The sequence below is a fragment of the Electrona antarctica genome (genome assembly GCF_951216825.1).
Source record: "Electrona antarctica genome assembly, chromosome: 7".
NCBI lineage: Eukaryota > Metazoa > Chordata > Actinopteri > Myctophiformes > Myctophidae > Electrona > Electrona antarctica.
In genome coordinates this window covers 27,774,625-27,790,220 of record NC_136812.1, presented here as the reverse complement: position 1 = coordinate 27,790,220, position 15,596 = coordinate 27,774,625, and the positions used below count along the sequence as shown (strand labels likewise).

General features: G+C 42.0%; 1 protein-coding gene across 1 annotated transcript in view; it reads left to right on the top strand.

The window, feature by feature from the left end:
* The window catches only part of ror1 (receptor tyrosine kinase-like orphan receptor 1), a 150,249-nt gene that overhangs the window by 99,285 nt on the left and 35,368 nt on the right, over positions 1-15,596 (top strand). Inside the window, exons 2-4 of the mRNA XM_079506051.1 lie at positions 1,533-1,595; positions 9,931-10,221; positions 10,901-10,937. Of these exons, the coding sequence (XP_079362177.1) occupies positions 1,533-1,595; positions 9,931-10,221; positions 10,901-10,937 (391 nt within the window). The remainder of the gene's footprint in view (positions 1-1,532; positions 1,596-9,930; positions 10,222-10,900; positions 10,938-15,596) is intronic.

Below are 15,596 nucleotides of genomic sequence, written 5' to 3'. Positions count from 1 at the left end.
GTTAAAAACATGTGACGGTTTAAGTTCTGGATCTTGTGGTTCACCATAAAGTGTTCAGTGAGTGAACGTGCCCCATGACAGCACATGTACAGTATACACTCTGACACTGGCTGCACGTCCTCTCAGGTATAAACTGATGCTTGTTCAGGTTTCTCTGAATGATATTGTTGCACGTACGTGTGTGCGTGCGTGCGTGCGTGCATGCGTGCGTGCGTGCATGTGCGCAGGCCCTTTGATGGTTGTCAACACTTCACTCATTCATCATGTTTAAACTACCTCACAGGGATAGTCTTATAAAAAATCGAATACGTTTTCAATTAATCAAGAACTTCATTTTGTGTCCTATTTACTGTTCAGATTTTTTATGATCGCCTAAGTTGCTTGCTCTGACCACTTAGGCTGTATTTTCAATGCAACGCATTGTAGGCATGAAGAGCACCTATTTTAGTAATACATATTTTATTCATTTAAAATGTATTATTTTATTCGAATGGTTTAAATAAATGTATTTGATTACCGGTAACTGTTGCACCCTCACTGATATTTTCCCCATCAAGACGCATCACCATATCCTGCTTCATTGGCCCCATGTGTTTATAAAAATGAAAGATTTCTCATTTGTCAAGAATCACCTCTTGGCCTGCTGCAGGCGAGCATGGGCCATTTTGTGTGTCTCTCCTCTCCTGTAATGAAAAGCAGAGAAGCGTCCTGTCGTCAGCCAGTAATAACGCTGCATTAGGTCCACATGAAGCCACTGATGCTCATGCTGTAATACAATAACCCCCTTTGATCTATACTAGCACCAGTACAGTGCTGGACCCCCGCTTGTTAATGTTCCCTCGTCTTGTGCAATTTACGTCTGAAAACGTGTGTGCACAGTCACAACTGACAGTCCTAACTCTGTGTATAGATGGAGATCTAACCAAAGAGTCCATGTGTTTACATTTGTGTACTTACTATTTACGAAATGATCTATATAACGCATATGTATTTGGATTCTGTGTACTTCTTTATTTCTTCCTTTTGCTTCTTGGAGAACAAAGCATGTGAAACATTTGAAATGTGAATCCAACACAATGTGTTCTCTTGTTCCATAATCATTATTACACAAATAAAAGTATTACACAAATACATGTTTAAAGCCAAATTGCTCTTTGATGCTCGTTCTGTAATATAAGCCCTTTGATCTGGACTGTAACTCTGAATCCACTGCTCTTTGCTCTCCATCTCCCTCCCTCCTCCAACATGTCTGATTGTCTGAATATGTTGTTGCATACCACTGGTGCGTCGGAACAAGAGCAGTGAAGTTTAATAATACTTAAATATGCAATTCTGTAAAGTTTAATTGGAGAGCGTCTGATTCGTCTAGTGAAATGGTACTGAAAATGATGAGAATGATTTTTTTGTTGTGGTAGAGTCTTCATGTTGTGGTAGAGTCTTCATGTTGTGGTAGAGTCTTCATGTTGTGGTAGAGTCTTCATGTTGTGGTAGAGTCTTCACGAATTAATTAAATCTTTTCCCTCTTTTCATAGATTCAGAATTTCCCCAAGACCCTGGAGTGGTGGTTCCTGCTTCATGGAACACCTCTAGTGATGGTAAGGTTACGCACGCACGCACGCACGCACGCACGCACAAAGGGATAGAAAAAAGACTAGAACAAAGACTAGAACAAAGAGTAAAAAGAGTATCATATGTACGTCATGAATCATGATGTGCATATTTTCCCTGTAGTAACAAACTTAGGTGAACTTTGTGTGAAGAACTTCACAGTAGGCTATGTTCCATATATACAACAATCTTAGTTTAAGCTGCAATTCGAGCATAATAGTGCAAGAAGAGGCCGATGGTGTGAGGGATGGGGGGGGGGGGGGGGGGGGGTCTAGCGTTTTCCTTTGCCCTGTTTCACTCTGGTTCTTATCAGTTTGTTGGTTCATGTATCTGATTGTTCGGGGAAAGAAGTCTATTTCCAGTAGCTTTGAGACTGCAAAACCGTTTTCCATGCGGCAACATCTCAAACAGTCTGCGGTTGGGATGGCTTGAATCCTTCATGATTCTTCATGCAACTCTCGAAACAAATAACTTTTTTTTGTAGTCACACCATTGTCTGACAACAGAAATGTAAAGATATGTACCCTACTTGTAGTCGAAGCGAAGTACGACTAGTATAGTATGTTTGTGAAAAAGTTCTGTTACTGTAAAGGTTGAGTGACTACATTCAGCACCAGGGACAGTGCCTATTGTCCTAGTGAAAGCCACTGTCTGGAGAAGATACAGGAGTAGATCAATGATGACACTTCTAAACACAAACCCTGTTTGTTCACCCAGTCAAATACTCAAATAATAATTAACTAAAAAATATATATATATATATAAAATTATAAATTAATTCAGAGGATTTTACACGACAACCATGCTTGGTCATTAGATCAGTCACTGGCCACGCCGCACTGCCATCTAATAATTGACACCTGAGCTGTGATGGACTGTTGCTAACTGAGGAAGGTTTCGACATTTCTGTTTTTTACTGGCTGATACTGCCTGGGTGGGTGGGTGGGTGGGTGGGTGTGCACTGTAGGTCTGTTATTTCAGACCACACCCATAGCTAACATCTGTCCTTTATCTGACATATGCATGGTGATTGCACCGTGCGTTGTGTCTGGAGGCAGGGAATGGTTTTGATTGGCCGAGTAGACAGTATTTAGAAGCGTGGCCCTTTCGGCATGCATTAGTAGCAGGAAATTGATCGTGTTGAAAGACTATAATTGGTTTGAAATCTGGTATGTTAATTTACTGTGTGTTTAGTTAGCTGTACCGTTTCCAGGTCAGTGTCTTGCTGAGGAGCAGCTGGCTTAGCACGGTATAACATGGAATTAAATTCTAACCAATTCAATGCTTGCAGGGCAGTGGAAATGGATCTGTGCTAGTACTCTCTCTGTGTGTGTGTGTGTGTGTGTGCGTGTGTGTGTGCACGCGCGCGTGCACGCTGGACTGGTCTATGTCTGCCTGTATTTGTTTGTTTGTGCAAAGTCTGTGTGTGAAGGTGCATTTGTTCAAGGCCTCTTGACTGTAATAAAGCAGAGGGTGATGACAGCGGAACATTTATTCATCTGCCACAGAAAAGGGACAGTGCTTATGCTGCTAGGATTTGAGTTTCCCAGTGATCCTGGTGCCAAACACCACAACACTCCACACGAGACAATTACAAACAGAATGGCTTTGTTGTAAAGGCTTTGGCAGGAATTCTCTTCTCTTCTCTTCTCTTCTCTTCTCTTCTCTTCTCTTCTCTTCTCTTCTCTTCTCTTCTCTTCTCTTCTCTTCTCTTCTCTTCTCTTCTCTTCTCTTCTCTTCTCTTCTCTTCTCTTCTCTTCTCTTCTCTTCTCTTCTCTCTCTTCTCTTCCCAAGTGCTTGCTCCCAACTCTTAAGCCTTTCTGCCATCCTCCTCCCCACTCCTTTATTGGTGGTTATTATTGCAGTCAATGAAGTGTGCAGGCCCACTACTCAAAAAAACATTTTCCATCCATCAACGCAACTAATAAGATATGAGATAAACTGGGTTACCTCCAACATGACACAGTAATATATATAAAAAGTTTTAAAACATTTATGATTGGGTAGTGTGCGTTCATTATTATAATATATTTTTTCTAAATGTGCTATGGAAATACAGAGGAGTGAAGAGTTTAAGCATATGCAATTCAAATCAATGCAGTTACAGCACTCTGCATGTGGACAGCTTCCCACCAACGCTCCCCCGTATGTTTTCTAACGGATGTACCAAATGAAAGGAAGCGATTTTAGTTCTCTGGGAGCCTAGAACACGACATATGAGACGAGCTGCGTGGAACTCACACGCTGGGAATTAACACCGAAAGACAGCAGAGATGAGATAACCACACACACATACAGCCGTCATGGTAGACATATCACAGAAATGACACCATGGTTCACCACTGTCTGGTGTGTGTGTGTGTGTGTGTGTGTGTGTGTGTGTGTGTGTGTGTGTGTGTGTGTGTGTGTGTGTGTGTGTGTGTGTGTGTGTGTGTGTGTGTGCGTGTGCGTGTGCGTGTGTGCGTGCGTGCGTGCATGCGTGCGCGTGCGTGCGTGCGCACCTCTTAAGAGGGTAGTCGAGACAGGGAGTGTTGGGAGTGCTTGTCCTATCAGGCACAGTTAAGTGCGTCACGCATCACCATTGACTGGAATGTGTCTATCATTCCAAGAACCATCGCAGACTGGAAATTTGTCAGAATTGTAATGAGATCGAATATATGTAAGGCCAATATATGCCACGAGAAAGGTGTCAGCAATGTCTAGTGTTTGTTCGCGATGTCTTAATGCAGTCTTTATTTTCGTCTTGATCGTTCCAAATCAAACATGTTTATTATTATCTTAAGCCTTGAGCCTTGGCTCATAGGCTGGTGATGATCGACAGCGTCAACAGCCAGTACGTGTTCAGTGTATGCTGCTGACATTTTCAGCACCAGAGAGAGAGGGATTTGGAAAAGGTTGCAAGTGAGGGGTTGACCATGAGGCAGTCAAACGTTAAAAAGAGCTGCTTTTTTCAGGAGGCCATGGGCAATGTCATAGAAATATGACATCTGACATTTGCGTGCATCTGCACGCAAACTAAATCAATGGTCAATAATGTACAGTGTGAATGAATTACCCATTCTACCCAACAAATAGACACATATACCTAAATATATGTACAATATCTCCTATAGAATCCCATAAGAGTCTTGTATTATGTGAAGGTGCATGGTTCCCAGTTGGACTAAAAACCCACAAAATGAGAGGTTGTCAGACTAGTAGTCCAAATATCAAGTGTAAAGGAGGCATTAATTAAACAGTGAAAAAACTGGCATGCTCAGTGTGTCGAGTGTTAATGTACTGTTTGTTTATGTATACAACAAGGTACTCTTGGTGGGGAAAAATTGCCAAAAACTGTACCACTTACTTGCTGCCTGGTGTTTATGTGGTCTCTTTGGTCCGGGCAGAGTCCAATTTGGACTCTGCCCCGACTTGGCTGAAAGATGTTTCCTTCTTCACTATATGTTTCTCCCTGCATTCAACCCACAGAAGAGTCATTATTTAGTAAGTAAGTGCAAATATCCTCAAGTGTAAAGGAGGCATTATTGAGCCAATTTGAGCGTGCCTTGTGACGTTTCTTACCACATGAATGCATGGTCAGCTGCTACGGGACTGAAGGGAAGATATGATATGACGACGGTATGTACTGTATGCAGTCCTATTGCATAAACTCTTGACTTCACATAATACTCCACGCTGTGTGGTAATAAATAACAGAAACAACAAATAAATAGGCTAAAAGCTCTGCTAAACTATCCAAATATGAATGTAGGATCTGGAGCATTGTGCTCAGCCCCAACACACCTAATGTGTGGCATACTGTACACTGTACAGTATATCTGACTTGTGCTATATGCCTTTCTGCACATTTGTATCTATGTCAAATGTTTTGACCCTTGGCAATCCCATTTGAAGATGCCCTAAATATAGTAATGAATGAAATGGCATGTATACAGTAGTATAGAATATCTTCAGATCTGCAGTTAATTCAATAATATCCTCCCTTTTTCTCAGTAGGTTGGTATATTGTTGTATGGAGAGCCAGTGTTTGCATAGGGGGGAGAGACAGGGCTGTAGGGGAGGATGGGTCAGGAAACCACAACACCCCCTCTTCCTGTAACACACTCCTACCACACACACACACGCACACACACACACACACACACACACACACACACACACACACACACACACACACACACACGGCTACTGCTGGACACACATAGCCGTTAATGCAGTTGTAGCCGTTAATGCAGTGCACACCAACATTTTCAAAATTTTACAAATGTAATTGTATTAAGTAACACTACAACAAGTAACAGGCACACACACACACACGCACACACGCGCGTATGCACACACACACACACACACACACACACACACACGCACACACACACGCACACACACGTACACAAGAAAAAACAAGGGTGGTTGCAGCCATATATAGCAGCCAGATGTACTCAACTATTGTCAAGCACTGTAAGGAATTGCATCCACATTTTTTTGGAACTTAGTTTGTGTATTCTGTCCGTCATGACAGATTTCCTCCAGCTTAGCAAGAGCATCTTGTTGAGCCTATTATTGCTATCTGTTGTACAGCAAAGCATTAGGGTACAAGTGATGCCGGGGGGGGGCGTGTCATGTTGTCACATACTCTTTAATAGCACATGTCACTGCTGAGTCTGGGGTGTGAAGGAGAGTATGTGTAGTGTACGTGTATGTACGATTATATGTGACGTTTGTGTGTCCGTGTGCTCGGCCACATGCCTGCACAAATGTCCCCCCTCTCACTCTCTCACACACACTTGACACATATCTCATATACACCTTGCACACACCTCATGACAACGTGTTGGGTGTATGAGTCAGACAAGCCTGGCAGACAACCACAACACCAAAGCACAGAGGTGACACAGAGTATCGGGTGACACCAAGTCCAGCTCTTTTTTATTTTTTCAACATCATGTGGCAGTTCTATGGCACAATGCAGTTTCAACAGACTAAAAGCCTAAAATGTCTTCCGTACTAGTACAGCCATGTCACTCCCTGAATGTAGAAAACAATATATTTGAAAATCTGTTATTTTTGGTGCGGTACACAGTCGTATATCGAGGTATAAATCAGGCTTCAATAGGCTACAAAAAACAATTAAATATTAAATGTACATTCATATGCAAAACCTTTGCACATGCATGCCATGCACAGGCGCACATGTACATAACCACAACCGCTTACACACCCACACCGTGCCCATCACTGTAGAGAGGAATGCAGTATAATATGCATGTGTGTATGCGTGTTTTCCTTCGACTAGCAGCTGTAGTGCCAGGGGCCTCCTTCTGTCTCTGCGGAGACCACCAAACAGCAACACAATGTATGTTCATGAATTTGGCCCTCAAAGTCACATTCCATACATTGCTGTATATACAGAACACATTAAAAAAAAAACTCCCTGTGGCCTCTATCGCTTCCTCTATCTTCCTGTCATGTCTTTCTAAAATATCCATATTTTTTAAGAATTAATATGGCTCATTCAGTTCTGCTAAAAGCATTATTACATACAATACATAGGTAACGCATTAATTGTATCTTAAATGTATCCTTTTGTAACTCAGAGAGTTTACAAATGTAACCAAATGGATTATGGACCCTTATGGACACTGAGGATTTGACCTCGGTAGTATTCTGCATGAGTTCTGAACAGTACGTGCTCACACTGTTGACTTTTTACCTTTCCACCTCCTTTCCCTCTTTGTTGCTTTTTCCAGACGCAAACACATACAAGTCCTTCTGAACAGCCCTTGAGACTCCCCCCAGCATGCATCTCGGCCCCCTGTTTGTTTTGGCCGGTCTCGGTGACCGGGGGTATTTTCTTGCCTACCAGAGCTGTGTGTTTAGAGGGAACTTTCCAGAGGTTTTCCCCTCGCACATTAAGCTCTTAGGTGGCCCACCAGAGTGTTGTTTCTGACAACCTCAAGGAAATTCTGATCCTCGGCATAATGGTCATTGTCATTCTCCAGGGCCCTCTTCTTCCTCTGAACTCCGGTGATGATGTCTCTTGGGCTCGGACAGCCTTTTGTCTACTGCAGTGGTTCTCAAACCTTTTCATGTCCCCAAATTAATATGCATTCCCCCCCCCCCCCCCCCCCCCCTATTAACACATTTTGCTTGGGAGTCAGGACCCCCTGACACTCCCTTAAAGACCCAGAACCCACTTTGACAACCACTGGTGTACTGTCAGTGTTGTGGTCTGTTCTCACACTGAACCTTTTCCAAGTCAGGAAAAGCAATTTGTCCAAGTCCATATTCTAACTTTTTGTGTTTTTTTTCCCGTAAATGTACGCCCTGCTAGTGTGAAGCAAAGGTCTTAAAAGTAGCATATCCAGTGGCGTGCACAGATAGACACTAGGGGGTGCTAGAGCACCCCCTGCCCTTTTGGCAATGTGCCCTTTTGAAAAAAAAAAAAAAAAAAAACTTTTTTTTTTCTTTCTTTTGATTTTTCAAAAATAGCAGACCTACAAGTTCATAGCGCGCCACTCGGTGGCGCGCTATGAGCTTGTAGATCTGCTATTTTTCAATAGCTAAAGCATAACATAATGCTAACACCAAAAGGGGTTCCCGCCCAAAATAGATTAAGGCAACCGGCCGGTTCCACACGCTGCACAAGGTGCCCTTTTTTAACTTGAGCACCTGCCCCTCTAAATGTCTGTGCACGCCACTGAGCATATCCATAAGCTTGAAACGTTTTGAGCTTGTAGATCTTCTACTTTTTGCTCTTTTTTAATTTGTAGCCTGAATAGTGACTGTTTTGGACACATGACATTTCCACCCGACAGAGCTGGATTGTGAAAACTAAATAAATAAAACTTCCCATGTGATATACAGCCATGGTGAAAAGTCTAATAATTTGTTACCACAGTGGCAACCACAACATATTTTGCAGGCTAAAGAATTCCTACGGTGCAGTTTTGTGTTGCACAACAGGACACCCTGTAGGCAGACGCAAATGCACACAAACACACACACTCTACATGACTACACACGCACCACCACACTTAACACTGCAGATCAGTAGTATTATCCTAAGAAGCTGAGGTCATGGGCAGTATACATCAAAAAATTGTAATTTAAAAAAAAAAATCCAAAAATGTAGCACATCCAAAAATTTAACAAACGGCGGACAAAGTGTGACTAAATTTGACTGAGGGACTGCCATTGGATTTTTTTGAATTTTCGTTTTTTCATATCATGTGAAAGCAGGGAACCATAGCTTCAAATTGACATATTGGTTGTTCAGTTTGACCCACCAGTTTTGGAGATATGGCTTATAGAGTAATGTCTTGCAGAAAAAAGCGAATTGAGAAAACAGGCTTGAAAGGTTCACTTCTGTGGTCTCTAACATTACACCTAGCTACATGTTTAAGCATTTATTTCATATTTACATGTCGATTTCAGCTCTGACACTTATTTCAGACATGCTCTAGTATGTGAAGAGTCTGCCTGTGCTATTAACTCATTTTTGAAAAAAAAAAAAAAAAAAACGTTTATCCTCTGGTGAAAAGCTGGAATTTGCGCGATGGCAGTCTCTCAGTCAAATCTGGTCACAAGTACTCACATTTCCATTTCTTTATTGGCACACATCAAAAAGGAACGCTTACGCGTTTCGGCTATGCAGCCTTCATCAGAGCATTTTTCTCATTTAGTCATGGTCAGTATCTCATCTCAGGAACCTTTACATGGCCGTCCATCATCGCATTGCTTAATTCTTCTTTTTTTTGTAATGTTTTTTTTTGTGGCTTTCGCCTTTATTTTATTTTTATAGAGGGACAGACAGTAGGCTGACAGGAAATGGGGGAGAGAGATGGGGGAGTGACATGCAGTAAAGGCCGTCGGGATCGGGAGTCGAGCCCGCGGCACACTGCCAGACTCGGACTACCGGCCAAGGTGCCTGGACCGCTGAGCCACGGCCCAGGCTGCATTGTTTAATATTATGAAGGAGCAAATTCTTATTTCTTCTTTTTTAAACACATTTCTGAAATGAAATGAAATTAACTGAAAGAAAGAAAGAAAGAAAGAAAAAATGTTTTTTTATTTCCTGTTTTTATAGTCTGTCTCGTTCTCCTTTGATGCAGACCTAGAGTATTTATTATTATTTATGGGTTCCTTATGCTGTTCTGTGTTCGGTGCAATGTTGCATCTTTATTCAATTCCACATCTGCCCCCTTTTTCTTCCTCCCCTTCTCTTCATCTATTCACTTCGTTTCCCCTTTGACTTGCCCCCTCCCTCCTTGGCTCCCTCGTTCCCTCACGGCCCTCTATCCTCCCCTCTTCCTCTCCCAGGACCGTTGTTCATCCGCCTGGACGCTCCCATGAATAACATCACCACCTCCCTCGGACACACCGCCGAGCTCTTCTGCCGCGTGTCTGGGAACCCCCTGCCCGGTGTGCGCTGGCTGAAGAACGATGCTCCCGTGGTGCAGGAGCCTCGGCGCATCTCCTACCGTCCCACGGCGTATGGCTCCCGCCTCCGCATCCGCAACCTGGACACCACCGACACGGGCTACTTCCAGTGTGTGGCCAACAACAACCAGGGCACCGTGTCCACCACGGGTGTCCTATTTGTCAAATTCGGTAAGTTACATCATCATCATCATTTTTCGACCCCGGTCGAGATCATGGATTTCACAATGCCACGCCAGACTTTCCGCTCCTTCATTGCCATCCCCAGTTCCTGGGAACAACAGTTTTCTACCTCTGGTCTGCTTTGAGGCAGGATTCCAGAGAAGATGGAAGATATAAGATATAACCTCATTGTCAGCTCTGTAGCAGTGGTCGGAAAACTGTGGTGTTCTGGATCGGACTAGTGAAGAAACACGGGGAAGGTTGCCGTATATTAGATTAGTCGATGGGTGGCTCTTCTCGTTCTCATTAGAAGGCGGGTGTAAGTGCCATCCAACCGTTTCTCTATAAATGTCTCGGAGCCATAGAGTAGAATCGGCTAAACGGTCGTCCTAAATATTACTTACAGCTGTGTGTGCGTGTGTTAATTTAGGATTTTAAGAAAAATATATATTTTTAGGTCAATTTCTATAATGTACAGTTACAGTACTGCTTTAAAAAAAAAAGAATATACAATACAGCATAAATATTACAATACCAGTCAGTTGGTAGTAGTGGTAGTAGTAAGTCCAACTCTCACCTCTCTCCATGCTTTCACCTAGCTGGCAGCTTAGACAGGAATGTCTGGGCTGGAACAGTATTGTTCCTCCTGTAATATATACATTGTTTAAATCATTGTCTTCTTTTCCAGATCCACTCCCAACACTTCTGCCAGGACGGCCTTCAAAGTAAGTCTGTTTTTCCTCGATCATCCTTTCACTTTATGTACTGTATCTGCTCAGGGCCACAACACAATACTGGACACTGTTGAAACGGCAATGATGGCGCCAATGGCCTAAACATAGTAGAGAGAGTGGTAAGGAGCATGCGACTAGAATTAAAACACGGCAATAATCCCTAAATCGAATCAAGAGAAATATTGCTTTAAGAGAAACTGATTGCTTGTTAGTGCTAACCATTTTGTCAGCGTGTTTCCACTGCACCCAGCCAAGTCATGCTGGATACCTAATACCATCATTTTGAGAAATACAAATGTCATAACTTAAAAAATGACATATGGAGGGACGTTCTGTTTGGTATATGGATCAAGGCATTTTGGCCAATGCCAACATTTCCACCATGATGGCTAAAACAGTTTGGGCGGGATTGTATGTCTCTTGATTATGCACCACGACACGGCCATGTACGTAGTTTAAGAGTAAAATGGCAAGGGACAGGACGTAGTGCTATATATCTGACTAACTGCTATATATCTGTGCTTTGGCATTCTTTTTTTTCTTGGTCAGAGTGAGTAAACATCTGTACATGTACAGAGCCACTTTCTAATATAGAAAACATGTTATAACTAGAAAAAGTGCCCTTCTGGGCACAGGTCTCCACCAGGAGGATAGGACTGTGTGAGATGTTTGGCAAAATGTTTAGTAGTAATATAAACATGTTTGCCTTGTATGGCAATTGGATGATTTGAGGCATTTTGTTCCAATCAACCTGTTTTGCAAAAATCAACCTGTTGGTGGCGCTATAACAGGCCAATGTGAAAAGGGTGGGATATATTCCTCAGCCTAGTAAGAAAATGTGTGAAAGATTTCACGTAAATTGCATGCTGTGTTCATGATTTGAGGCTTTTGTTCAAAACGGGGCAATCTTGCAAACTGTGAAAGGCAATTATAGGCAATTAGGGTGGAATATGAAATATCGGACAGATCCGACTTGAGCACATGACCATAGAGATACTGTGTAACGATTTGTGAGATTTTTGGACAGAATCTGGAGGAGTAATATCCAAAAATGTGTTTTACAAAAGTCGGCCTCCTGGTGGCGCTATAAAAGGCAGATGCGGAAAATGCAGGTCAAAGGTTTGTCCTTGGCCTCTAGGGAGTGTGCATGCAACGTTTCACGCAGATCGGTGCAGTTTTAGGTAACAAATGTGAAAAGCTGCCTCATGGTGGCGCTATAACAGGCCATTCTGGAAAATGCGGGGCAGAGGTTCATCGTTGGCATCTAGGGAGTGTGTGTGCAAAGTTTGGCATCGACCGGGTTAACGGTGCCGGAGATTAGCTGGTAACGGACGGACGGAAGGACACACGGACGGACACACACACGGACGGAGTGCAAAACATACTCTCTCACCATGCCTTCGGCCTGGTGGAGACAATTACATTATCATATTATGGATTTATGAGAAGTGAAGAATAGCTATGTTCGAAATGCCTAATCAGTGGTACAACACTTATGATGTAGGACAGGACTTCATGTCAAATCCTATCCTATATATTTCACTGACAATTATACCTACTGTACCTTAAATTCAGTCTATAAAGTGTTTTAGGTAGTTTTAGGTAATAATAATGAATGTGAATATAATCATTCCGGTCACGTGGGACTATACGTAGTTCATTCAGGGGTGGTGGATTTGAATACAGTGGTTGGGGAAACACTGTAATATTAATAAATGTACACCTGCAATATCGTAGGCATCTATTAGGGCCCACCGTCTACTTCGGTACCCTCTAAACACAAGAGGTTACCAAAGGCCCTTTAGAGTCTAAAGGCTTTTACTCATGGGGGGGTGGGGGGTGACGAATAAACAACATGAACAAAACTACGGCAAAACAATTCATTCATTCATTCACTATTCTGTAGTTGATTCTTACAGATTTATTGCGGTTGCAATACCCCCAAATGATTTACTTTGTTCCGAATACAAATGATGTTAATTTATTGCCATTCGCCACGTAATGGTCGTGTTCTGTGTACTCATGACAAAAAAAACGAAAAACAAAACAAGAATCTTCAACCTAATTTAATGCTACTATTGCTCCATGGTCACTTAACTTAATCAACATAAACCCTTGGCATTTTGGTAACTGGGTTTTGGATCATTTAATTTGTAAGAAACTCTGGAATTTCAATTAAAAGTGTGTGCCATTTATTTTGCTATTTTCGAAGAAGGTTTGCCTATTATAACTTCCCCAGAAATAGTATAGAGATGCTATGGTTCATATGGTTAAATAGTATAGAGATGCTATGGTTCATATGGTTAAATAGTATAGAGATGCTATGGTTCATATGGTTAAATAGTATAGAGATGCTATGGTTCATATGGTTAATCTGTCTTAATGAAATAGTATAGAGATGCTATGGTTCATATGGTTAATCTGTCTTAATGATTTCAGTTGAAATAGTATAGAGATGCTATGGTTCATATGGTTAATCTGTTTTAATGATTTAATATGAAATAGTATAGAGATGCTATGGTTCATATGGTTAATCTGTCTTAATGAAATAGTATAGAGATGCTATGGTTCATATGGTTAATCTGTTTTAATGATTAATAGTATAGAGATGCTATGGTTCATATGGTTAATCTGTTTTAATGATTTCAGTTGAAATTGAGTTGACCTCAACCTGACTGCAATCTGTGTATACTAACGTTTTCAAACGTTCAGGTCAAACAGGAAAAGTTACAGTTAGGGGCATCTTGTGTGTACAGTTGTATATTGTCTGCCATTATATAGGGCATGCACCAGTAGTTGAACTTGGAGTGCAAGTGTGCATAAGAATTCAAATGACGTGAATAACTTTGAACCTTGATTTTTATTCCTAATCATTCATTCCTAGTCAAATTAAGCTGCAACAAATGACTAAATAAACAAGAATATACGTTTGATGAAAGAATATACAGTATTACATATGATAGTCTTGAAAATGTCACCGTGACCTTTGTGTTTGGTTCTGACATCTCCCCAGCATTATGGAATAAATCTGTGTGAAGTTTCTTGTTCGTTTGATCCTCGGCAGATCAAAGGACATGAGCTGGCTGTTTCTCTCCAATGACATTATGGCGAGGCTGCCTGCCATGTTCCACGCAGGACTCTTGGAATATTCAATCAAAAACTCTGGCACAATGTGGAAAGCAGACACTTAACTAAATCCACTTAACTACGTTCCTGCACACACACAATGTGCATGCATGCAACATTGCATGCATGCACAAACACAAACATTCATAATCATGTATACTGATGGCACACATACTCAATTGAGAGAGAGAGAGAGAGAGAGAGAGAGAGAGAGAGAGAGAGAGAGAGAGAGAGAGAGAGAGAGAGAGAGAGAGAGAGAGAGAGAGAGAGAGAGAGAGAGAGAGAGAGAGAGAGAGAGAGAGAGAGAGAGAGGAGAGAGAGAGAGAGAGAGAGAGAGAGAGAGAGAGAGAGAGAGAGAGAGAGAGAGAGAGAGAGAGAGAGAGAGAGAGAGAGAGAGAGAGAGAGAGAGAGACTCAACAGGAGGTACTGTATATTCATGAGCTGTTTCATATTCATGGCACTGATTGTCCATTGAGTTAAAGGTCTTCCATCAACTCTCTTGGGTAGTTAGAGTAGAGCAATCGGAGCCTATGAACCTTGCCTCACTACGGATCCGCTGTCAACTTACACAACACGTTGTCTTGCCTTTCATCTCAACAGATACAGGATCTTCTTGTTTTTTATCTGAACAGATACTGGATCCTCTGTCTGTTGTCCCTCCTATACTCAAATGTATATCTATTGGAAAAGAAAGGCGGTGTGTGCTGATAATGTGAGAATGTGGTCGTCATTATTATTCAACAATTCTCACCTATCTCCATCAATGTTCCACTAGAGTCGACAAAGAGCCTATCGACAAGCTCACAATGCACTTTGAGCTTGTACTTTAGATCTGCAATTTTGATTGAACGTTTTGATTGAATAGCATCCCTATCCCCGGAATAGGGATGCTGGGGTTCATCTGGTTAAGATAAGATAAATCAAGCGCTTCTGGTGGGTTTGTTTGCCCCCTCCACTCTGCTAACTCTGTCACTCTGCTCACCATGAGCCACGTTCAGAGGCGTGCAGCTGTTTCATAACTGTTTAAATGCATTCATTATGACATTTCATTTGAATGGACAGGGGCCTCTGTTTTACATGCCAGTGGGGGTGATGGTCACTGCTGCTCATCATTAGTGTCATGGCCATGTTATTAGTTGTAAGGAGGACTGGCAGATGTGAAGAAGACAAGGTCAGCTAATGATGGCATGTGCTGACCTCTGCCTACATGCTCTACGTCAGCTATTGATGTGGCGGAGTGGAAAAGAAAAAGAAAACTGCTCTCAGATTGACAGTTTTTGGAAAGACACCTGGCACATAGACTGGTTAGTTCAGAAGAAAGGTTTTTCACCCTTGTGCGTGCACGTGCACACTCATGGCACGTAGAATAACATATTGTGGTCTTGCAGGGTTGGAATAGTCACTGTCAGGATTTAGAATAATATCCCCCTTATCGACATATTACTAAATGCTAAACTATTAGCTAATCAGGGATTTCTAGTAGCAAAGAATGGTAAATAACATATTTTCAAGTATACTATTACT